This window comes from Ochotona princeps, chromosome 28 (assembly GCF_030435755.1).
Source record: "Ochotona princeps isolate mOchPri1 chromosome 28, mOchPri1.hap1, whole genome shotgun sequence".
In the NCBI taxonomy this organism is placed as follows: Eukaryota; Metazoa; Chordata; class Mammalia; order Lagomorpha; family Ochotonidae; genus Ochotona; species Ochotona princeps.
The window spans coordinates 23,149,740-23,174,585 of NC_080859.1; the positions used below are offsets into that span (position 1 = coordinate 23,149,740).

Here is a 24,846-nt window from a genome sequence, read left to right on the forward strand (position 1 = left end):
ACGCGTGCACACACACACACACGCCTGCAGCTGTGAGCAGCGGGCTGAGTTCACTCTTGCAGCGGCACTTTCTTGAAGCTCATCTGTTTACTCATCGCACAGCTGGCATCATGCTCACAGGGGCAGGCTCTGTTGTAAACACTTTAGACTTCCGACTCATATATACTCTTCCTAACCATCGTGTGAGGCGGCTGCTGTCACGTGCCAGCCTCCTACAACCGACGGCAACCACACACAGAGACCGAGCTGCCTCAGATGGCACTGTGCACGCGTGGATCTGGGGTCTGAACCCCTCTGAACGGAAGGGGGTAAGGGACTTCTTTCATGAGGGGTCATGTAACTCCCCTGGGGAAGAATGTATCGCGATGTCTCTGAGGATGAGAAATCTTGCCCAGGACAATGCTAGGAACCTGAGTTGAAAAGAGAAGCTTCCCACCAGAACGGATGGCTCAGGTGCTGGTCACCCAGCCAGTGGGGACCTGGGGACAGAGTTTTAGAAATGATACATTGACAGGCGGCAGAGTGACATGAACCCCGCCCCCAGGGATGGATGCAGGAGCACTTCTATTCTCATACAGGCCCGGGTGAGTCCATCTTTTGAAATGTTTGAGTCCCGCTGTTGAACGCTACAATCCAGGATAACCAACCAGAAGCTAATTCAGACAGCACTTGCTCCCCTAACACGGAGACGAGCATCAAACGGGCAGGAAATAAATAGTGACTTCGCTCCTTTGAAAAGCCGACTTGAATACAGCCTAGGAATAACCTTGCACATCCCACTTCATGACTTTATCATATTCCTGAATCCTCTGCTTAATGTGTGAGAGTTTATTCTTTAGGTAGTCACAACGTTCCTTTTTCTCCAGAAATGAAGGATCCTGTAAGAGAGACACAGTTAGTGTTCAATCCGGTTGCCACGGCAACGGATGCAAAAACATAACACAACATAAGCAGGATTGCTACTGTGGGTTTCAACTAACAGCCAACTCTGCACACAGGAAATCAGACAGCCTTGTTTCAATATTCAAATGTATTTATGATTAAGAGAGGAGAGAGAGAGAGAGAGAGGCGGGGGTTCCATCGGCTCGTTCACTCTCCAAATACCCACATGGATCCAGACCTGGCTGGGAGCTGGGAACCCAATCTGGGGAACATTCAAAGTCCCAGTAGTTACTCTGAAAAATGTAGTGAGTTGTTGTCAAGTTCACAACCATCCCCTGAGTGGGACAGCCTCGCCTCGCCCTTGTGCCACGCAGCAGCGCGGCTGAGCCCATGGGCCTCGCCCCTCCCCACCGCGACCTCCAGCTGCTCCCTCGTGCCCACCACCCTCCCTCTCGCTCCTCCCTCCTGGTCCCTGGTTCATCCTGACCTCCGCCACAGAGCAGTGAGGACACACGGCATCTGTCTTTCTGTGCTGATTTTGCTTTCTACTTTTTAAAATACAGACTTCTTATTTTTTTTTTAAGATTTCTCTCTTTATTGGAAAGGCAGAGTGACAGAGAGATCTTCCACTTGCTTGCTTGCTCCCACGAAGGACCCACGGCCTGGGCTGCTCCACGCTAAAGCCAGGAAAGGTCCAAACAGTTCCATCCAGGTCTCCCAGGGGAGGAGCAGGTGGCAGGTGCCCATGGACTTGGGCCATCTTGTGCCCTTTCCCAGGCCCATTAACAGGAAGCTGAATCGGACATGGAGCAGCTGGGACTGGAGCAGGAGCCAGTGTACAGGTGGTGGCTTAACACACTGTGCCACACACCAACCGGCTTTTTAAAGCAGTTTTAGGTTCATGACAAAGTTAGGTGAGAAGTGCAAAGAGCTGAGGCACCTTCAGTCATGTCTAGTACAATAAAAAAAAAATAAATGAATAAAAAAAACCCCATGAATCAAATGTCTTGAAGTGTACTGATGGGTGAGATTCAGTTAAGGATGGAGTTAGAAATAAACTGTCGTGAAGAGTTACAGTGTGCACTGCAAGGCTGTGGCTCAGCATGGCAGGATGCCCTTGGGACACAGACTGCCAGGAAAGGCGAGCACGGTGGACGCTGGAGCAGAGCCGGTTAAGTCATTGCTCGGACATGTGTGTTCCATACTGGGGTCCCATCCTGAGTCCGGCTGCTCCGCTTCCCATCCAGCGCCCTGTTAATGTGCCTGGGAAAGCAGCAGAGGATGGCCTAAGCGTTTGGGTCTGGCCTACCCACTTAGAAAACTGTTGGGAATTTCTGGCTCCTGGCTTCAGCCTGATCCAGCCCTGGCTTTTGTGGGGTGAACCAGTGGATGAGAGAGAAAACACACTCTCTGTCACCATGCCATAAAAACAAGCTAAGGGCCCGGCAGCGTGGCCTAGCGGCTAAAGTCCTCGCCTTGAACGCACCCCGGGATCCCATATGGGCGCCGGTTCTAATCCCAGCAGCTCCACTTCCCATCCAGCTCCCTGCTTGTGGCCTGGGAAAGCAGTCGAGGACGGCCCAAAGCTTTGGGACCCTGCACCCACGTGGGAGACCCGGAAGAGGTTCCTGGTTCCCGGTATCGGATCGGCGCAGCACCGGCCCGTTGCGGCTCACTTGGGGAGTGAATCATCGGATGGAAGATCTTCCTCTCTGTCTCTCCTCCTCTCTGTATATCCGGCTTTCCAATAATAATAATAAAATCTTTAAAAAAAAAAAAACTTTATTAAAAAAAAAACAACAAGCTAACTAACAACAACAACAAAAAAGTACTACAGGTTAAGCACCACTAGCAACATGGGCAGCCACACTGGAGCAGCAGTTGGAGTTGCAGCTGCTTTTGGCGATCCAGCTCCCTGCAAATGTGCCTTGGAAAGCAGCAGAGTATGGCCCGGATGCTTGGGCTCCTGCTGCCCTCGTGGGAGACCAGAAGGAGCCCTGGACCTCTGCCTTCAACCCGGATCAGCCCTGATCATCCTAGGCACTTGGGGAGTGAACCAGCAGATGCAAGATCTCTCCCTCCGTGTAACTTTCAAATCACTCATCCACCCAGTCAGTAGCCTGATATGTGATTCCCTCTTGCCTGTAACTGGCTCAATAAGTAAATAAATCTTAAAAAGGAAGGGGCGGGCCCGGCAGCATGGCCTAGCGCTAAAGTCCTCGCCTTGAAAGCACCGGGATCCCATATGGGCGCCGGTTCTAATCCCGGCAGCTCCACTTCCCATCCAGCTCCCTGCTTGTGGCCTGGGAAAGCAGTGGAGGACGGCCCAATGCATTGGGACCCTGCGCCCGCGTGGGAGACCCGGAAGAGGTTCCAGGTTCCTGGCACTGGATTGGCGCGCATCGGCCTGTTGCGGCTCACTTGGGGAGTGAATCATTGCACGGAAGATCTTCCTCTCTGTCTCTCCTCCTCTGTTTATATCTGGCTGTAATAAAATGAATAAATCTTTAAAAAAAAAAAAAAAAAGGAAGGGGCAGCACTATGGCTCAACAGACTACTCCTCCACCTGCAAGCATTGGCATCCCATATGGCCACAGGTTTTTGTCCTGGCTGCTCAGTCAGCTCGCTGCTGACTGCCTGGGAGAGCAGTGGAGGACGGTCCCCTGCACCCACATGGGAGACCCAGAGGAAGCTCCTGGACGAAGGCAGCCCAGCTGTTGCAGCCATCTGGGGAGTGAACCAGCGAATGGAAGATCTTCCTCTCTGCTTCTCCTTTTCTCTCTGCAATGCTGACTTCCCAGTCAGAAAAGAAATCCCAGACAGCAAAGCCGTGGCCAAGGGGCGGGCTGAGAACACACACGCAAGAAGATTGCTTTTACTTACATTCTTTTTCTTGGCAAACTCTTCATGGATTCTTGAAATTCTCTCATGTTCCTGAAAACAACATATGTTATTTTTATACAACTTGCGTTAAACTTTAAATCACTTGTGTTTTAAAAAAGGTCTGCATCTATTCCAATCAGTTCTAAACACACACACACACACAACTAATTTTTACCTAAGATGACCAGGAAACGATTCAGCCAACAATCTTCAATTTGGAAGATAACTCTTATAAGATCCTAACTGGGCCTGGTGCGATAACCTGATGGCTAAATCCTCACCTGGCATGCACCTAGCACACACGGTTTGTGTCCTACCTGCTCCACTTCCCATCCAGCTCCCTGCTTGTGGCCTGGGAAAGCAGTCAAGGACGGCCCAAAGCCTTGGGATCCTGCACCCGCGTGGAGGCTCCCAGCTCCTGGCTTCAGATCAGCACATCTCCAGCCATCGTGGCCATTTGAGGAGTGAACCAATGGATGGATGATCTTCCTCTCTGTCTCTCCTTCTCCCTGTATATCTGAGTTTCTCGTAATAAACAAATAAATCTTAAAAAAAAAAAAAAGATGATAACTATGGCAATGTTTTGCAATAAAGATGTAATTTATTCAGGGCTTGAATCTCCCCCACTGCAGCAGACTGCTGGAGCCAGGGCCTTGATGATCTGTGCCACGCAGGCACAGAGACTGCAACATGTGGCCCACCTCATCAACAGAACGCAAATTCAGTGCCTTTATAGCCATACACGGGCACCTTCCCCAGCCACTACCCGCGTCCTCTCCTGCACACCCTTGAATTCTTCCATGTTTGCCATAGATTATATCTTGAGACAGGCTGCCTTTGTACTGTTTTGCGGTAGCCACAGTGAACTTGGTAATGCCATGGCCGTCTGTGCCAGCAGGTCCTGGACCATGAATACACCTGCTGGTGGGGCTAGGGCTGCCAAGGCTGGAGACTCAGGCAGAGGCTCAAGCTGCTGGAAAATTTCGCTACAGTGTGTCAGGGAAAGACAGAATCTGAGACCTTCTACCTGCTTGTTAACTCCCCAGATGGCCACAAGAGCCAAGGCTGGGCCAGACTGAAGTCGGGAGCTTTTTCTATGTCTCCTGTGTGGGGACGGGGGACCCAAGAACTTGGGCCATCCTCTGCTGCTTTCCCACCTGCATTAGCAGGGAGCTGGACTGGAACTGGAGTAGCCAGGACTGAAACGGGGGCCTGTATGGGCTGCTGGCTGGCAGGTGGCTGGCCTTGATGGTTCTGCATTTGAAGGGTGCACAGCCAAGTGAGGAAGGGACCTGTGGTTTGCCGGGTACAAGGGAGCCAAAGGAATGGGCCTGGCAGGACGCCGCATGCCTGCTGCAGAGCTCAGCAGGTGCCAGTGAGAAGCTAACCTATGTGACAGTGACCCAGCATGCCTGAGAGAACGCCTGAGGGAGACGCGGGCAGTGGCTGCCGGCCTGTCACTCTTGATTACTTATTTGCCAGGGTCTCGCAGCAAACAGAGAGGTCATGAATGCTGTGGGTCTGCGTGGGAGCATCCTGGGACCTCCACTCTAACCAGGGCACCCCACACCTCCCACACCTTCCCCTACCGCTCAGGCCGTGCCCGAGAGTGTTGGGCCGCCCTGTGCTGCTGGCTCCTACCTGCACTGCTTGGGGGAGGCGGGCTACTCTAAATCCGGCCACCTTGCTTCGGCCTGTGGGTCCCGCCTCTTTTCCAAATGGGACCAACACACGCTGCCCCTTTGGTACTTGGATTTCTCTTGCTGCCCGTGCACATGTCTCCTTAGCCTCTGGGACTGGATGTCCCGGCTGTACACCACGGCCTAGGGAGCTCATGGCAGACACTGACTGAACAGTGGGCACCTCGGTTTGCAGCCGAGACCTCCGACTGACACGGGGGGGTGCAGGGTTTACATACATGCGCATGCGCATATGCTCATGTGGTCTTTTTAACATTTCTTTTAAAGTTGTGTGTTTTTAAAAAATTCATTTATTTCACTTGAAGCACAGAGTTGCAGAGCAGGGGAGGGGTGTCTTCCATTAGCTGCTTCACTCCCCAAATGGCCTCAATGGCCAGAGCTGAGCTGGTGGGAAACCAAGAGGACTCAAGAGCATTATCTGAGTCTCCCAGGTGGGTGCTGGGACCCATGGATATGGACCATCTTTTGCTGCTGTCCCAGGTAACAGGGGGCTGGATTGGAAGCAGAGCAGCTGGGACTTGAGCCAGCAACCACGTGGGATGCTGGTGCCCCAGGTGGAAGCTTAAATTGCTATGCCACAGCACTGGCCCCATGGGTGAATTTCAAAAGTTTTAAGAGGCCCTTGTCGTGGTGCAGTGGGTTAAACCACTTCCTGTGATGCCAGACCCCATAGGAGTGCTGGATTGAGTACCTGCTGTTCCACTTCTGATTCAGCTTCCTGCCAACGCAACAGGGAAAACAGCATAAAGATAGCCCAAGGCCTGGGACCCTGAACCCATGTGGGAGACCACGAAGAAGCTCCTGACTCCTGGCTTTAGATCAGCCCAGCTCAGGCCATTCAGACACCTGTACTAACAGAGTTACTCTATGTGAATCATTATAAGTGGTTGGTTATGTGGCGCAGCGGGTAAAGCCGCTATCTACGAGGCTTGGCACGGGTTCGAATCCCAGCTGCTCCACTTTCTGTCCGGTTCCCTGCTCTCTTGCCTGGAAGAGCAAGTCCTGGAGCCACTGCACCCATGTGGGAGACCTGGAAGCAGCTCCCGGTTTGCCACTGGCACCTAGCCCCAGCCCTTGCCGCCATTTAGGGAAAGAACAACATCCCTCTGTGCTCCAGGGCCCCCTGCCCCCGAGCCTCGTGGGCTGTGAAGCTCTGCCTTTCAAATGAATCAGTGAACCTTAGAATAAAAGCCACCAGTCATGAGGCATCCCCATTTCAGAGAAACAAGTGAGCAATTAGGCAAAAAACAACCAACAGCCCAGAAGTTTCCGCCCCAGCGCAGCAGTGCTGGGCTCCGGATGGCAGAGGTGCTGGTGAGGTGGGTGCCGGAGGCAGGTCACGCACCTGGCGGTTGTCAGAGCGCTGTGGCAGTCTGCTCATCACCGTGTCCAGCTCGTCCAGCTTCCGCAGCACGGCCTGCACCTCCGCCGACAGCTCCTTGTACTCCGAGAACTGGTCCTGGAACACGGCCTTGTAGCGCTCCCGCTCGTCATCCGTCTGAATGGCCGGGTATTTTCTAGAAGAGGGATAAGGGATGGTAAAGCTGCTGGCTTCTCCCAAGTGTACTGTTCCTTCAGGGACCACAGGGCACCCTCAGGCCCGCCTTGGCAGAGCACCCCTCACCAAAGGGCTTCTGAGTTTGACCTTTTGTGATTTGGGGATGCTGAGACCCTAGGGGCACACACAGATCTTGCGGATGTACGGTCAAGGTTTAGCAGGAAAGTAGCACATTATCTCCTAAGATGATGTCACACAATGTTTGAAATAATTCTGTGTACAAAAGTTTTCTGTTGTGGAATTTCTCGCTTGTAGTCCTCATGGAGGTATAGGAACAGTTTCAGATTTGGGGTTATAGATGCTCAACTTGTGTGACTCCGATAACAGCTTTTCACATCAACGATTTTAAATAGTGCATACAGACGTGCACGTATGCAGAGGGGGAGATGCCTGTGGCGGCTGAGAACGGGAACTGGGAATGCCCATGGAGGTGGCTGAGACTTCACTCCCACACCATCAGCGTGTACATGACACGAGCAAGATGCTGGCACTTAGCTGAGCCTCCCCCGGAGGTGCCAGGCATCCCTATGGGCACTAGTTGCTGGATTGTGTCCCTGCTGCTCCACTTCTTACGCAGCTCCCTGCTTTTGGTCTGAGAAAGCAGCGAAGGAGGGTCCAAGCCCTTTGCACCTCCTAAGCCATAGCCCAGTGTGAGGCTGCTGTGATGACTCAATTTGCTAATTCTCCACCTCCAAGTGCCAGCATCCCATATGAGCACTGGTTCGTGTCCTGGCTGCTCTACTTCCCATCCAGCTCCCTGCTTGTGGCCTGGGAAAGCAGTGGAGCACAGCCCAAAGCCTTGGGACCCTGCACCTGTGTGGGAGACCTGGAGGAAGCTCCTGGCTCCTGCGTTTGATTAGCTCAGCTCTGACTACTGTGGCCATTTTGGGAAGGAACCAATGGTTGAAAGCTCTCTCTCCTTTTCTCTCTGTAACTCTGCCTTTTAAATACATAAAACGGGATTAAATTTTTAAAAATAATTAAAAGCAGCAGCACTTGGGAAAGCAGCTGGGCCTGGAACCCAGGTATCCTGCTACCGGGTAAAGACAGGACAAGTGGTATCTTCATGGTCATGCAGTCTGTCCCCCCGCCCCCTCATCAGGGAGCCACACAGGAGGACCACAGGCCTGCAGGAGACTCCTCCACCTCTCCCTCCCAGAGAGCCCTGACCACCACTCACGCCATGTAATCGGGCATCACGATGGGCTTAGGGGTGTAGCCTGGTGGGATGTGTCCGCTCAGGAGCTCCGGCTTCACTTTGGTTGTTCGTAACTCTTTGAAATTAACTTCCGGGTCTCTGTGTCTGTCACTGGTGGCCACGTCACACTGTAGTTCAGGAGAACAAAACAAATGTATAACCAAACCAAAGCCTGGAATTGATATTTTTGGAGGACAGTGAGTAGAGAGGGGGCAGGATGAAGAGAAGTGGCAGTGGTAACAGACTCTCCCTCTAGCACTGTGGGTGTAAAGGCATTCTGACAGCTTTTGCACAGGCTGAAGGGAATCATGCTGGCATCCCAGCATACACAAGGCACCCTCCAACCCCGAGGGCTGCCTTTCTTTTTTTTTTTTTTTTAAAGATTTAGTCTACTTTTATTACAAAGTCAGATATACAGAGAGGAGGAGAGACAGAGAGGAAGATCCTCCGTCCGATGATTCACTCCCCAAGTGACCACAACGGCCAGTGCGCGCCGATCCGAAGCCGGGAACCTGGAACCTCTTCCGGGTCTCCCACACAGGTGCAGGGTCCCAGTGCTCTAGGCCGTCCTCGACTGCTTTCCCAGGCCACAAGCAGGGAGCTGGATGGGAAGTGGAGCTGCCAGGATTAGAACCGGCTCCCATATGGGAACCCCGGGTGTTCAAGGCGAGGACTTTAGCCGCTAGGCCACGCCGCTGGGCCCGAGGGTGCCTTTCAAAGGTGGAGGATGAAATGAATGCAGGGGGTTGTGAATGCTTAGTCTAGGATCTATCCCTTACCTGTCAAATAATAAAACACTGTGGTTGAAGCGTGGCACGCGGCACATCAGTCCAGAGGCTGACCACACGCGTGCGCACGTGTGTGTTTGTGTCTGTGTTTTACACACTGTGCACTGGAGGAGCTTAAGCTTCTGCTTGTATCACCCGGATCCCACATTCAGTGCAAGGTTCAAATCCCAGCCACATGGCTTCACATCTGGCTCCCTGCTAATGCACCTGGGGAAGCAGTGGAGGACGGCCCAGGTATTCGGGCCCTGGCTGGGGTTTCTGGCTCCTGGCTCTGACCTGGCCGAACCCTTGACTGCTGCGGCCATTTGAGGAGTGAGGCTGTGGATGCAACATCTCTAGACTTTGTCACTCTCCCTTTCAAATCAATAAAAGGAATTAAAAAAAAACCCCAAAACACAGGCAGCTTCTGGGTGTCTGAACCTATGAGTCCCTGACAAGGTTTGATCAGGAATCCTGGGTGCAGACAGCAGCTGACGTCATCCTGGCTTCAGCGCCATCGTGGGCTCGTCGAGACCTTTTAGCTAAAGGTAAGAGAGCACCAGAAACAAGAGAAGAAAACAGGTTTCAGAGGCTGCATTCAGGAGCGGACAGACATGTGGACAGCCCGGCAGGTGCAGGGGGATGCAGCTGTATCGGGCAGGTGGAGAAGGATGCTTGGCCTTGAAGCAGGAAGAGGACCGTCCAAGGCTCCACAGACAGCACTCGGAATGGCACCCATGTTAGTAAGAACGGCAGAGACCAGAGGGGAGATGTCTACTTTTTCACTTTACATGTGCTGACTGGGCACGGCAACTTTTATTTATTTTTATTGGGAATTCGGATATATATAGAGGAGGAGAGACAGACAAGAAGATCTTCCATCTAATGATTCACTTTCCAAGTGAGCCGCAACGGCCAGAGCTGAGCTGAGCCCATCAGAAGCCAGGAGCCAGGAGCTTCTTCTGGGTCTCCCACGTGGGTGCACGATCCCAGCGCTTTGCGCCATCCTCAACTGCTTTCCCAGGCCACAAGCAGGGAGCTGGATGGGAAACGGAGCTGCCGCGATTAGAACCGGCGCCCGTATGGGATCCTGGTGCGTTCAAGGTGAGGACTCTAGCCGCTAGGCCACACCGCCGGGCCCTCTCTCATATAATTTTAAAAGAATTTTTTTGCCTTGTGGGCCCAGTGCAGCTTGGCCTAGCGGCTAGAGTCCTCACCTTGCACACACGGGGATCCCATATGTGGGTGCTGGTTCTAATTCTGGCAGCCCCGCTTCCCATCCAGCTCCCTGCTTGTGGCCTGGGAAAGCAGTCGAGGACGGCCCAAGGCTTTGGGACCCTGCACCCACGTGGGAGACCCGGAGGAGGTTCCAGGTTCCCGGCTTTGGATTGGTGCAGCACCAGCCGTTGTGGTCACTTGGGGAGTGAATCATCGGACGGAAGATCTTCCTCTCTGTCTCTCCGGCTTTCCAATAATAATAAATCTTAAAAAAAAAAAAAAAAGAATAAAATGCCAGCATGTGAAGAGAAAGCCGCAAACATATTTAAAAAAAAAAAAAGATTATATGAGAGAGAGAGAGAATATCTCACATCCACTGACTCACTAACCAAATGGCAGCACTAGGCTGAGCTGAATTGAAGCCAGGAATTCCTTCTGGGTCTCCCACAGGCATGCAAGAAGCCATCCTCTGCTGCTTTCCAAGGTCATAATCAAGGAATTGGATTGGAAGTGGAGCAGGCAGGACCAGAATAGGCGTCCATAAGGGATACCAGCACTGTAGGTGAAGGATTAGTCTGTTGAGCCACAGCACCAGCCCCAGGGCAAGGCAATTTTTGCAAGCTCACAGGTTCATTAGGGGGAAAAAACCACAATTATAACCCACAACTCTTTGGCTTATTGAACTACTCAAAGGTACTGTGCTCATGTCCTGCTGGATGTGGTCTTGGGATGGAGAGGCAGTGGCGGGGGGACATTCACTTTGAGGACCTGCTGCCTGGAGGGGTGACCTTTCCAACTGCACTGCCCTTCCGCCTTCCAGAAAACGCTTAGGGAACCAAGCCCGGAAGCATGGGATGGCCCCTCCTCTCTGTTGCAAACACACAGGGGACTTTCAACCCTTGCTCTTGATCTCCCAGGGTGGCTTTTGAAGTCCTTTGTTCCCTCATTTCCCTACTGGGGGTGGGGGAGATGGGGAGACCGGCTTTGAGGTCGGGATAAATAGGAACTCACACTCAAAGCCACCAGCACTGAATTCACCATTACCAGCAGCCTGGGATTGGCTGCCAACGGCCTGGGGGAAAGGGTGTGGACCGGAGAAGCCAGCCTAGGGCCAGGGGTGGAAGTGAAACCGGAACCCAGGTGCGGGCAGGTGACCATGGCACGCCTGGCTGTGGCCCCACCGCCAGGAGATAGAGCAGAGAGGAAGCTAGGGTGCTTGGGAAAATGCCTTTTGTGGCTGGGCCTGCTTCTGCTGCCTTCTTTGCTGGTTAGGGACCCATTTCTTCGGCCTTCTGAGTTCCTGGATGTTTAATCTTGGAACTGAAGCATGAGGTTAAGACACGGCACAGCTCTCTTCTTTCGGCTCAGATAAATGGGTTTCAATTTCATGACCTCCCCCTGCAGCTTTTAAATATTTCACAGAGCCGTAGGCAGGTGGTTGCCTGAAGAAGCTGCCATGTGGCCTGGCAGGTGCTCCTCCCAGTCTCAGCAGCAGCCCGGACTTCAGGCTTGATTTCCTGGGCAAAGTCACGACTATGGATCCAGTGGTATCACTGGGTACAAGACGGCATAATAAGCTTTGACTTTAGAGAAAGTTCCCCTGCCCCAGGAAAGAACTATTCATTCCCCTTCACTGCCCATCCCTAATGATACAGCTTCATTTTTTCTATAAAAAGGAAATGTCAAGAAATCAGAGGGTGCCAGTATTGTGGCATAGTGGGTTAACCTGTGGTCTGTGACACTGCCATCCCATATCGGGTACCAGTTCCATTCCTGGCTACTCCTCTTCCAACTCAGCTCCCTGCCGATAGGCTGGGAAAGCAGGTAACAATGGCCCAAGTGCTTGGGCTCTTGTCATCCACACAGGAAAGTAAGAGGAAGTTCATGGCTTCCGGCTTTGGACTGGACAGCTTTCAATTCAGTTCAACTGAGAGACAGAGGGAGCGAGAGTGCATCCAGTGGTTCGTTCCCCACATGCCCTCAACAGCCACAGATAGACCAGGGTGAACACCAACAGCTCCGCCATCCAGGTCTCTCCAGGTGGGTGACTGGAGCCCAGGATTGCTATCTCCCAGGGCGCATGACAGAAGGAAGCTGGAATTAGGACCCGCACCCAGTGCAATGAGCGACACAGCTCAGACATCGCTCAGGAGCGGGAAGAGGGTGAACGCAGGTGGGTCTGTGAACAATCTATGCAGTGAGTTCAAAACATCTTCATGTCCAAATAAATTTCTTGCAATTCCATGTTCCCCATGAACTTTCTGGAAGTAAGCTAAAGCTACGGGTAACCATGGTCCTTCCAGCTGGGTAGGAGAAGTTTGGAAGGACCTTTTGGGTTGTAAAGACATCTAATCCCTTTTCAAACAAACAAATCTAAAGGTTGGATCCTCAACTTCCTGTACAGAAGCAATGCATAGCATCTTGAGAATTTTTAATGAGGATAAAATTATGATGATTAAAATACATTAAATCATTATATGCATGCAACTTATTAATAGCAAATCAAGGACTCCTCTCAGTAAACTCAACAGGTGGAAATTATTATTACTGAGCTGGCACTGTGGCATGGTAACTAAAGCCACAACCTATGATGCCAGCATAGTATGGGCATCGCTTCGAGGCCAGGCTGCTCTACTTCCGCTCCACCTTCCCGCTAACGGCCTGGGGAAGCAGCAGCAGATGACCCACGGCCTTGGGTCCTCGCACCCTTGTGGGAGACCCAGAGGAAGCTCCAGCTTTTCCTGGCTTCCGTCTGGCCCAGGCATGGGCATTGTGGCTAATCAGGGAGTAAACCAGCACACAGACGAGCTCTCTCTCTCTCTCCAACTTTCAAACAAATAATTTTTGTTAAAGAAACAATAGTTCTTATCCCGGCGCTCCAGTTGAAGAAAGGCAGGCTAGTAAGCGGTGGGACAGGAATCCTAGATGTCACAAAGCAGGAAGAGCTGAGAGAAAACTCCATGTGCCAGCTACCCAGGACTTGACCATGCCAACACACAGCTGGGACAGAGACAAAGTATAATGTGAAGGATAAGCTTACCATTTTCCTTTTTGATGGCAATGATGATTCATTCATCTGGAACAGAGAGGGTTACAATGAGTTTTCAAAGGTGCGTGAGGCTACTTTGTAACTGCTTCCACGCACCTGCACTCGGTAAGTACAAGCTAACCTCAGGTTTATGGAGGTGGAGCCTCAACTTGCCAGACGCCCCTCCCACTCTCCAGCCTGGTGCTCCATGGGCTATGGCAAACCAATGCAGGGATGAGACCCAGCCTGCCTGTCACTCCAGAGCAGGGGTGGGAGGGTGGGCGCTAGGAGGTCAGCTGCCTGGAATCACGCAGACTAACCCTGGCTCCCATGCCCTCACACAGTTCAATGGTTGGCATGGTTACCTTGCTCATCAACAGAAGGCAGCCTAAGCCCATCTCATCTAACCTTCAGGAGAAGCCAACGGTACTCAGGCAGGTCTGCCTTCACGTCAGAGGGACTCGGGTCTTGTCATGCACTACCAAGACTCACAGCCGTGAGTCTTGATTGAGAAAGGAAAAATAAGTAAAAGTATCGAGTTGACAACTAATCATCTTCCTGCAGAATTTTTGAACTGTCATTATCTGAAATATTATGTTGTTGAACCAGCAGAAACTTGTAAGGAAGTGTGTGGGTTTTACTATCTGGATTCCATATTGACTCGCATGCCAAATTCTCTATTTTATAAGGAGATGTACACTTAAGAAATGTGCTTAGGAGGCCAGCATGGTGGCTCAACAGGCTAATCTTCTAACTTGCAGCCCTGGCATGCCATAATGGGTGCTGGTTCCAGTCCTGGCTGCTCCACTTCTAATCCAGCTCCTTGTTTGTAACCTGGGAAAGCAGAAGATGGCTCAGGTCCTCAGGTTTCTGCACCCATGTGGGAGATCCAGAAGAAGCTCCTGGCTCCTCGCTTTGGATCAGTTCAGCTCTGGCTGTTGCATTCATTTGGTGGTGGGGGGTGGGTAAGCCAGTGGAGAGCAGGTCTGGTAGGAGAACTTGAGGAACTCCCCTGCTGAGTCTGTAGCTCCCTCTGGGGTGCCAGGACTGGAGGCAGGTCAGGCCAGGCTATGCCAGGTCTTAGCACCTGCTGGCAGGCACGATAGCCAGGGCAGGTGTGGGCCATGCCTGGCTGGGCCGCAACATCTGCCAGCAAGAGTTGAGACTGTGGACAGGCTATGTCAGGTTGAGTCGAAGCATCTGCCAGCACACACAGGAACTGAGGCTTGGGAATGGGCTGGTAGGGGAACTCTGGGGACTTCCTTGTTGGGCTGCAGCTCCCATCAGTAAGTGACAGAACTGGTGTTGTGAGTGGACCAGCCTGGGCAAGGCTGCAGCACACATTAGCATATCTGTGTCGTGGGTCTTGGGGCAGGCCAAACTGGGATGGGCTCCAGTACTCGCTGGTGTTCCAGAGTGCCAGGATGGGTGTGGGACAGACCAGGCTAGGCCATGGCACCCACCAGGTCACGTAAGAGCTGGGTCTGGGGGTGGGCCAGGCTGGGCTAGGCCACAGCACCCACTGGTGAGAGCCAAAATCAGTATTGGCCGGTCAGGTTAGGCTGTAGTACCCACTGGTGAGTGCCAGATTGGTGAGTACCAAATTGGCCTGGGCAGTGGCACCCAATGGCACATGTATGAGCTGGTTCTGGGGACAGGCCACACAGGGTCTGTCCACACAGTGGCATGAGTGTGAGCTAGGACGGGGTGCAGGCCAGGCTGGGTTGGACTGCAACACCTACCAGTTCACATGAGGTCTAGGGGTGGGCCAGGCTGGAGAAGGTGGAATACCTGTCGGCATATGTGAGGGCTGATTTTGGGGGGCAAAGCTGAACTCAGGTCGGGTCGGGCTGAGCTAAGCCTTAGCATCCATGGGTGTGCATGGGAGTCGGATGGGACATGGGCTGAGCCAAGCTAGGCCACAGCAGAGGCTGGTACGTGCAAATACTGGGTCTGGGGGAGAGCCTGGTGAGAATTATTGGGGCTTGCCCCTACTACGTCATGGCACCCACTGGTATGCATGAGGACTGGGTCTGTGCTGGGCTGGCTGGGTTGGGCCACAGTACCCGCTAGTTTGTGTGAGCCTTGGGGCTGGGATGGAACAGACCAGGCAACTGGATCCATTGGTATGTGCACTGCTGGTATAGGTGACAAATTTCACCTGAGCCTGCACTGGCTGGCACACTTAAGAGTCAAATCTAAGGTCACCCCAAGTGAGGTTTCTTGGGGGGGGGACTCCTCGACTAGACCCCTGAACTCAGACCCTGGCCACAGGAGAATCACAGGCTGTGTGGTCTGACCTTGGAGTGCACGTGTCAGAAACAGACCTCCCCAGCTGCTGATGCCTGCGCAGTGGAGACAACATCGAGACACACATGGGGCACCTGCTGGCCAGCTCATCTAGACCAGAGGGGCACGTGAACGGCCTCGTCAGAGGATGGAAAGCAGACCAGGTGGACCACTCTCCTGGCCAAGCTTCGCAGCACGTTCCTGAGTCTGTGGCTGCACTAAGGTGGATTCTGTTAACCAGAGGACCTTGGAAAGACGTTCTCAACTCTGGAGCAACAAAACCACCCAAGGAACACCCTTGGAACACTCTAAGTGTCATCAATGCACCATCTCCCAGCTGGGGTGCTGATGTGGTGTGACAGCAGGGAGGGGCCCTTGCTCCCTCCTCCCCTGCGGGCAAGGGGAGAAAAAAAATCGAAAACCTGTGTCCCGCCATCTTCCTCCATACCTGACCCCCCACCCTAATCCGAGACCCACACGCGTGAGCATCCCTTCCAACTGTGTCAACAATATCAAAGTTAACATTTTTTTTAAAAGTTAAAAAAAAAAGGAAGCAAAACATCAAGTTTTCTCAGGGTGTATTGAAACTAGAATGCACCTGAAACATTTTTTTGCCACCAATTAGCTTAAATAATTTTAAACAGCGATTTTCCATAATCACAACTTCCTGGTGTTATTATTATGATTACTGTTATACTAAATGATTACAGCCTGGGATGAAAAACACATGCAAGATTTCCATTCCAAGCTGGGAACAGCCATCTCTAAGCAAGGCTGAGCTTAGACATTCAGGGTGTAGGCTCGGCTGCCAATTCTTAGTAATTAAAGAAAATCGAACACGGTTCACCGTATTCTTGCTCGGCTTTGGCACCACCAGCGTGACGCAGCCCAGATAAGGCATCTCAGACACTGAGATAGGATTTCTGAAACATGGTGAATTAAACATAAAAGGTTGGGGGCTGATGTTGGGGTGCAGCTAGTAAAGCCACAGCCTCTTGGGGCCAACATCCCAGCTGCTTGGGCCCCTGCACCCACTTAGAGACCTAGAAAAAGCTCCTGCTTTGGTCTGGTCCAGCTCTGGCTATTTCTGCCATCTGGGGTGGGAACCAGTGGTTGGAAGGTCCCGTTGTCTCTCTCTCTTTCTGTAACTCTGACTTCCAAATAAATAAAAAGATCCTAAAAAAAAAAAAAAAGCATAAAAGACTCCTACAGGTTTTTATGTTTTTAATTTATTTGACAGGTAAAGTTACAGAGAGAGAGGAGAGACAGAAAGGTCTTTCGTCTGCTAGTTCACTCTCCAAATGGCTGCAACAGCTGGAACTGAGCCAGGAACCCCAAACTTTCTCTGGGTCTCCCAGTGGGTGTGTGGGGGACGCTAAGCACTTCAGCCACCTTGCACTATTTTCCCAGGTGCACGGGCAGGGAGCTGCGTAGCAAATGGAGCAGCTGGGACTTGAACTAGGACCCAGCTGGGATCCCAGCCTTACAGGCGGAGGCTTAGCTTGCTACACCACAATGCTGTAGGCAGTCAAGGACAGTAGCCGACCTGTAAGAAGTGACTGTACCCAATGGCTCACCTCCTGCTGTTCCATGTACTCCCTGTGCCTCCGCGCTGCCTCGTGCCGCCACAGCTTCAGGCACACCAGGGCGCTGATGAGATAAACCATCATGGTGAGGAAGAGGAAGATCATGGCGGCTATCTGGCCCCCCTCCACGCGGCAGAACACCGCATTGACGGGCGTGTTGAACAAGGGATAGTAGCAGAGGCCGCCTCGGTTGGTGTCGTTCACGTAGACTATGGCCGCCGCCATGTACAGAATGAACAGGGCCACGTTGATGCCAAACTCCGTGAGGGGCCACCAGTGCGAGTCCAGAAGGATGGTCCGGTAGTACATGGACATGCCCAGCACCAGGATGATGAGGGTGGCCACCCACGCCAGGCCCGCCACCACCAGCACAAAAGGGGTCTTGGGGCCCGTGTAGTAATAGCCCCCGTACATGCTGCCCAGGCCGCCCGCGCTGCCCACTCCATAGGGCTGTGAGTAACCGAACAGGTTGTACCACTCGCTGTCCTTGTGAATGTAGGCGGTGACACAGGCGAAGACCCCGGCGCCCAGCAGCAGCTCCACCACGCCCAGCAGCCGCAGCAGGCCAGCCCACGACTTCATGTAGGAATAGCGCAGGTGGTACTCCTCCACCTTCTCGCTGTAGGTCCGGGCGGACTGCGTGTGCCGCCCCAGGGAGCCGTCGGTGGCAATCATGAGCTCAGCCTCTCTCCGGGCCTGGAAGGCTCCTCCCGAGGGGCCGCTGCCACTGTCGCGGTCTGGCTCTTTGCAGGAGGAGCTGGGAGCAGAGCGCTGGTTGGCCCTGCCCGGGGAGGCTGGAGGGGAGCACTCCACGCCATCCGAGATGTACCGGATGTCAGACAGCGACGACGTCTCCCACTCCGGCTGCTTCCTCTTCCCTCTGAAGAAGTTCTTCCAGGAGTCGGGGATGAAGCGGTGGACAGGTTTGAGGTGTGGAGCGACAGCGGGCTCCTCTGTGTCACTTGAGGAGAAGGCGGGGCCGAAGGGTGGCTGTAAGGGGAGAGGCGGCGGGGGCAGGGGATCTGCGCTCAAGGCCAGCTCGCTCTCCTGAAGGCTCTGCAGGGTCCTCAGAGTGCCGTCCTCAGTGGGCACGTGCCCCGGGACCGCATGGTAGCCCCTGTCCCGAGTTCTGGATCTCGCGTCACTGGACGACATTTGTGATGCCCACACCTGCGGTCAAGGGTGAAATGATCACTGAGTTATTTATCCTCTCGACAATGCTGATATCGGTCCCAGAGTTGCAAAAAGTATTTGGCGGAACTGAATACGGCCGTGGTGACTTGTTATGCAAAAAAATGACAAAACAGCCATGTCTGTGTCACTACTGGACTGTCAGGGATTTAGCTATTATTCCAAGCCACTGGGCAGCAAATGCAACATGTATGAGTCTAATTGACCTATAAGCAACAAAATGCAAGAAATAGAAGTGGTTTCCAGTGCTGTAGCCTGGTGGGTTGAGTATAGCTCACATTGTGTGAACAAACTGAACAAAGGCACTCCAACCTTCCAACCTGAAGTTACAAAATAGAAGGAGAGAGGCCAGTATATGACGTGGTGGCTTAGGTACGGTCTGTGAGGCCAGCACTCTCTTCTGACCCAGCTCCCTGCTAAAGCCCATGGACCTATTCTTGGGCTCCTCTCTGCACCCATGTGGGAGACACGGAAGGAAGTCCTGGCTCCTGGCTTCAGCCTCGCACAGCCATTGCAGCCCTTTGGGGAATGAGCCAAGGGATGGAAGACCTATTTCTCTCTGTCTCTCCCTCTCTGCAGTTTTGCCTTTCAAACATAAATCAAATATATGTTAAAAAAAAAAAAAAAGAAGGGGACAGGCCAGGCCTGGCACGGTAGCCTAGTGGCTAAAGTCCTTGCCTCGCACATGCCAGGATCCATATGGACGCTGGTTCTAATCCCAGCAGCTCCACTTCTCATCCAGCTCTCTGCTCGTGGCATGGGATGGCATTGGAGGACAGCACAAAGCCTTGGGACCCTGCACCCACGTGGGAGACCTGGAAGAAGCTCCTGACTCCTGGCTTTGGATCAGTTCAGCTCCAGCCATTACGGCTGCTTGGGGAGTGAACCACCAGATGGAAGATCTTCCTCTCTGTCTGACTTTGTAATAAAAATAAATAAATCTTAAAAAAAAAAGTCAGATATACATAGAGGAGGAGAGACAGAGAGGAAGATCTTCCCTTCCAATGATTCACTCCCCAAGTGAGCCACAACAGCCGGTGCTGCGCCAATCTGAAGCCAGGAACCTCTTCCAGGTCTCCCACGTGGGTGCAGGGTCCCAAAGTCTTGGGCCGTCCTCAACTGCTTTCCCAGGCCACAAGCAGGGAGCTGGATGGGAAGTGGGGCTACCAGGATTAGAACCAGCGCCCACATGGGATCCCGGTGCGTGCAAGTCGAGGACTTTAGGCACTAGGCCACACCGCCAGGCCCGTATATCTGACTTTTTAATAAAGATGAATAAATCTTTAAAAAAAAAAAGTAAAAAAAAAAGAAGGAGACATGTTGATCACCCTGATTTAAGCAGGCACACTGCACAGATGTGCTGAAATATCACTTTGTAGCCCCAAACATGTACAACCACTGTTGGTAGCAGTGCGTTTTAAACCCTGCCCCCGCCCTTGCAAATGACTGAACATCAGCAAGACAGGAGCTAACACACTCCCAATGGAATCCTTTCCTCAAACATCTGAATCAAAATGTTCATGCACCCCGGGACTTGCTGGGTCAGCATGTGCGTCACTTCCGGGAACTCCCGCCTGCTGTGCGACAGCCAGGCAGCAGTCAGGGAGACAGACCACCTGCTGGCCGGAGTGCCAGCCTGCCCACGCCACTCGAACCATCACAGGACTCGCCTGTCCCACTCAAAAACGCGAACACACGATCTGGGATTCGAAACCCAGAAATCTCAGGGATAAAAATTCCACAGCCCCCACAGCATTCCTTCCACAACCACTAAAGGACGTCATCAGGTAGCGGCCCAAGCATCCTGGGAAGTATTCAGCCTGTGTCAAAAGTGAAGCAAAGACAGCAGGTTCACCAAAGGGCATCACTTGCTGATTTAACTCACGGGTTAAGGCACTGAGAATTCCTCCCTCTAGCGGCTTACATCGAAGTCATCAGGATCAAAGACTTACTGGTGCGACACTTCAAAGCCCCCAAAGCTAAAATGGATCCCCTCCGTCCCAAGGGGCTGCACTATTCCCAAGGATTGATTTCTTTGGCTTTGGACAATGCAGGCCTGTTATTTGACAAGTATTTAGCCAGCACCGTGTATGCAGTGGGCACATTCAAGCTTCAGCAAGGAGCAAAGCAGGCTGGCGTCCCTGGCTTCTTGGGGCTTACATGTCACTGGTGAGGAGACAGGAGACAGTGACAATCTTAGGAGGCTAAAAGAACAAAGTTAAGTAGGGCAGTAAGGAGACCAGCATTTGCCACCTGCAGCACCAGCATCGCATGTAGGCGCCAGGTCCAGTCCCGGCTACTCCACTTCCCATCCAGCTCCCTGCTTGTGCCTGGGAAAGCAGCAGAGGACAGCCCCAAACCTTGGGACCCTGCATCCGTGTGGGAGACCCAGAAGAGGCTCCTGGCTCCTGGCTTCAGATCGGCGCAGCTCCAGCTGTTGTGGCACTTGGGGAGTGAATCAACAAACAGATCTTCCTCTCTGTCTCTCCTCCTCTCTTTATATCTGAATTTCCAATAAAAAATAAATAAAAATAAATAAAATTGTTACATCTGCCTGCAGACCACTCCTTGCCACCTTTAAAAATATATGTATATATTATTGAAAAAATGTATAGAAAGAGAAAGGGAGAGATTGAGAGATCTACTATCCCCTGGGTCACTTCGCAAATGGCCACAACGGCTGGAGCTGAGCCCATTTGAAGCCATGAGCCAGGAGCTTCTTCTGGGTCTCCCACACGGATGCAGGGTCCCAAGGCTTTGGGCTGTCCTCTGCTGCTTTCCCAGGCCACAAGCTGGGAGCTGGATGGGAAGGGACTGCTGGGATTAGAACCGGCGCCCATATGGGATCCTGGAGTGTGCAAGGTTAGGCTATTGCTGCGGGCCCAGATGTAATCATTTTAAGTAGAGACCAGGGAAGTCACCTTATAATGCCAATGACATCTACATATAGGATTGCAGGTGGAGGGGGAAGCCAGCAGATGTTAGGGGAGAGAGTGCTCTGGGCAGTGGGAACTGAGGCAGGGTTGTCCCCAGCATGTTCCCGACCCTGCTCTGGGCAGAGGGACAGTATGGCAGAGGTGGGTGGAGCTGAGGTCGGGGGCAGACCTTTGGTATAGCACGTGAAGGTGCCTTCTGCAATGCCCTAACCCCACACCCGTGAGTCTCTTCCATCCAGCTTCCTGCCAGCATGCCTGGGAGGCAGCAGATGCTGGCTGTGTACCTGAGTTCCTGTGGCCCACATGGAGTCGGGGTTGGCATTCCTGGCTCCTGGCTTTGGCCTGGCCAAGCCCTAGGAGTCGCGAGCATCTGGGGAGTGAACCAGTGGACAGAAGGTATCTTTCTCTGCCTTTCAAACCTACTATCCAATCATGAAAATAAAAAGAAATGTGGCAGGAGATGCCCAGCAGGCAACAGAGGATCTGCCATGACTCAGTCACCCAAGGGAGCTGGTGCAGGTGGGTGGTGGGGAAGCATGTCCCACAAGGCATTCCGTGGGGTCTCCCAATGTGGGTTCCAATTACATGATTAACTGGGACAGCCTCAGGCTGCACCAACGCAAGGGAGGAGCCCTGAACGTGACAGTAATTCATTAGTAATGTTTTTCTCTCCTTTATGCTGTTGCTGCCCGAAAAAAGTGAAGTTCTAGAAACACGCAGAACTCCAACAGTTTCTGAAACACTCCTAAGAAACGCTGAGGAAGTTCCTTCAGAAAGCCTCCCAGCACACCTCCCGGGTAACCACGCTGTACTGATTCAGGGGTAACCCCGCTGCTCAACCTCACTCAACAGAAGTGGGAGTCACTGGAACGGATTTAATTCTTCAGCTGTGAAAACCGACAAACCACCTTCATCAATCATTAAAACCAAAGGGACAATCGGAAATCTGGGGGGGGGGGGAGTACAAAAATAAACTACACGACCTCAGAAGGCCACGGATGGCCTGAAGTTTGTCTCATCACTGGAGCTTTGGTCCCACCCAGCTGGATCCATTCTGCGCCCCAGGGCGGTGGCACAGGCACGCTGCCCTGGCCAGGCGTTCAGGATCCGGCCCTCCTTACCTGTCTGCAGAAATCACCGCTCCCGCAGGCGCCACAGTTTCGCTGGGCCCCACACTGGGGCAATTACAGGGATTTCTGGGTTTCGGGGCAGGGGAGGCCTCTGCTGGTTCTAAGAATCCAGGACAGCCAGGGGGCCTGGCTGGGTCCCCCACCCCCACCCCCTCCGCAGCCAACCCCACCACGCCGCGCCCCAAATCCCCGCTCTGGGTGCGCTGCGCCCTGCCCGGTCCGGATGAGTGGCCCACCTTGGCGCTCCTCGTGGAAAACCCACTCTAGATCTTCTGGGAGTCCACCTCAAAGTGGCCGGACTTCAGGCGGGCCAAAAGTTCTAGGTCAGGAAAAGCCAGGCGGTCGGCCCCGCGCCCCGGAAGGCCGGCGCACCTGTGCCGGCTGCGGGGGAAGCAGCGGGCGGGGACGCCGTGGCCCCGGGGCCCCACCGTGCGGCCAGGGCTCGGCCAGGGCTCCCGCGTTACAGCGGACATGAGCTCGCAGGAGGTGCGGGGGAGTTCCGAGGTCCGGGGAGGAGAAAGGCACCCAGAGCGGCCCCACCCCTCCCCGCACTCACCTGCGCGCCGGCCGGAAAGGCGCGCGCTGCGCCCGGGGCGCTGAAACCCGCCTGGGCTCCCGGGGCGGGGCGGCCGGGCAGGGCTGAGCTTGGCCCCGCCCGGCTCCGTCAGTCCCCGGCGGCCGAGGGCCCGCGCCGCCGCTGTCCTGCGCTGGTCACCTCTCCCGGGAGGCCCCGCGGCCAGGTGGCCCGCATGGTCGCCCGACTGAGGGGCTGGGCGCACCCCGGCTGCCAGCCCCGCCCCCCCCCCCCCCCCCGCAGACGTGCACAGAAGGGAGAGACAAAGTGAGATTCAGGCTTTTAATTTTGATATAAAGTGTGTATCTATTTCCCCCCCAAAGTATCTGAAGGACTCCACTGTACAACGTACGGAGGCCTCGGAGACACTGTAAATAAGGCACTGAGTTTATTTACACCTGTCACTGCACCCTGACCGCTTTCTGTCCATATTTACAAACCCGGGAGAGTACTGGATACTGGATTAGCCTTCACATTTTCTGATATTTGGCATCGGGTTCAGACACACTTCATACACACTGGCCTCCTCTCCCTAAACCACTTGCAAAATTAAATAAATACTAGAGAAAGCATCACAGAGCCCCGTCGGGCTTGGTCCCAGGCTGTGGAGGAGGAATCCCGTTGGAGCCCGCGGGGTGCAGCCCGAGGGGCAGGTGGCCGTCTAGGGCCCGTCACTCTCGTACTCCTCTATGACCAGGTCCTCCTCCTCCACCTCGGCCTGGGAGGCGCAGGGCTGCGGCTGGCTGGCCGGAAGCTCGCTCCCGCTGCTCTGGCTCAAAGGGAGAGAGCAGGAGTCGGCCCTGGGGCGCAGAGCGGGTCCCCAGGGCGCCTCTTGCGCAGGTGGCGCCTCGTCTCCGCTCTCGGGCTCCAGCAGCGCCTGCTCCGTGTCGGTGAGGGCCTCCATCTTCAACCTGCAGGACACCACAGCGAGCGCATCAGCAACCGGCAGGGTGCAGGTCCTGCTGCAGGAGCTGCGCAGCCCCGCCCGTGCTGGTCGGCGTCCCTCGAGGTCCCTTCAAACACGTCTAAGAGGCAAACCCTCCCCACTGAGAACACAAATGGCCAGAGAGAGGTGCGACAAACTCAAAGAGAAAGGACTTAAAAATAGAGAAAGGCTAAAAAACTGTTACTCAAGTAACTTATTCAGCTCAATTGGCAATTTTTAAAATGGAAATTAATGGCCAATTATTTTCACCTTCTAAAGTAGCACAGATACGTTTAAAATGATAAAGCAAGGGTTAGGAGAAAAGAACACTTATGTTAAGGGTTATAACCTTGCGTATTTTTTTTTTAAGATTTATTTTTATTGGAAAGTCAGATTTACAGAGAAGGTGAGAATCTTCCACCTGCGATTCACTCCCCAGGTGGTCACAGCATGCAGGTGGCAGGGCCCAAGGCAGTCGGGCCCTGGTGGGCCACCTTCCCAGGCACAAGAGCAGCAAGCTGGATGGGAGGGCATCTCCTGGGCGTGGTGGCTAATACACAAGGGTGGCGGAACTGGGTGGGAACTCTGGCCCCTTGGCAAACATACAGAGCAAGTGTCTCACAAGTCACACAGCTGCTGGACATCAAGTCCACTCCGAGGACTGCATAGTAAGTAAGAGGATATGTAAGAGGATTGGATATGTCCAATGATTTATTAGCAAGGCTGTGAGAAGCTGAAAAGCAGAAAAATGTAGGTTTGGGTCTGGTGCGGTAGCCTACCAGCTAAAGTCCTTGCGTTGCACAGACCAGGAAGCCATATGGGCGCCAATTCTAATCCTGGCGGCCCCGCTTCCCATCCAGCTCTCTGCTTGTGGCCTGGGAAATAAATCAAGGACGGCCCAAAGCCTTGGGACCCTGCACCCACGTGGGAGAGCCGGAAGAGGTTCCAGGTACCCAGCTTCGGACTGGCACAGCACTGGCC

General features: G+C 53.4%; 2 protein-coding genes across 2 annotated transcripts in view; both read right to left on the bottom strand.

The window, feature by feature from the left end:
* Window positions 1-441: 441 nt before the first annotated feature.
* MARVELD2 (MARVEL domain containing 2) lies at window positions 442-22,490 on the bottom strand. The gene is made up of 7 exons (XM_058656374.1): window positions 22,358-22,490; window positions 17,101-18,279; window positions 13,247-13,282; window positions 8,204-8,349; window positions 6,811-6,982; window positions 3,766-3,816; window positions 442-878 (listed from the first exon to the last, which is right to left on the bottom strand). The coding sequence occupies exons 2-7, from the start codon at window positions 18,262-18,264 to the stop codon at window positions 756-758; spliced, it is 1,692 nt and encodes a 563-aa protein (XP_058512357.1). The 5' UTR covers window positions 18,265-18,279; window positions 22,358-22,490; the 3' UTR covers window positions 442-755.
* Window positions 22,491-23,579: 1,089 nt separating this feature from the next.
* RAD17 (RAD17 checkpoint clamp loader component) overlaps window positions 23,580-24,846 on the bottom strand; it is a 28,281-nt gene continuing 27,014 nt past the window's right edge. Inside the window, exon 17 of the mRNA XM_058656313.1 lies at window positions 23,580-23,851. Coding sequence (XP_058512296.1) covers window positions 23,602-23,851 — 250 coding nt within the window. The 3' untranslated portion in view covers window positions 23,580-23,601. The remainder of the gene's footprint in view (window positions 23,852-24,846) is intronic.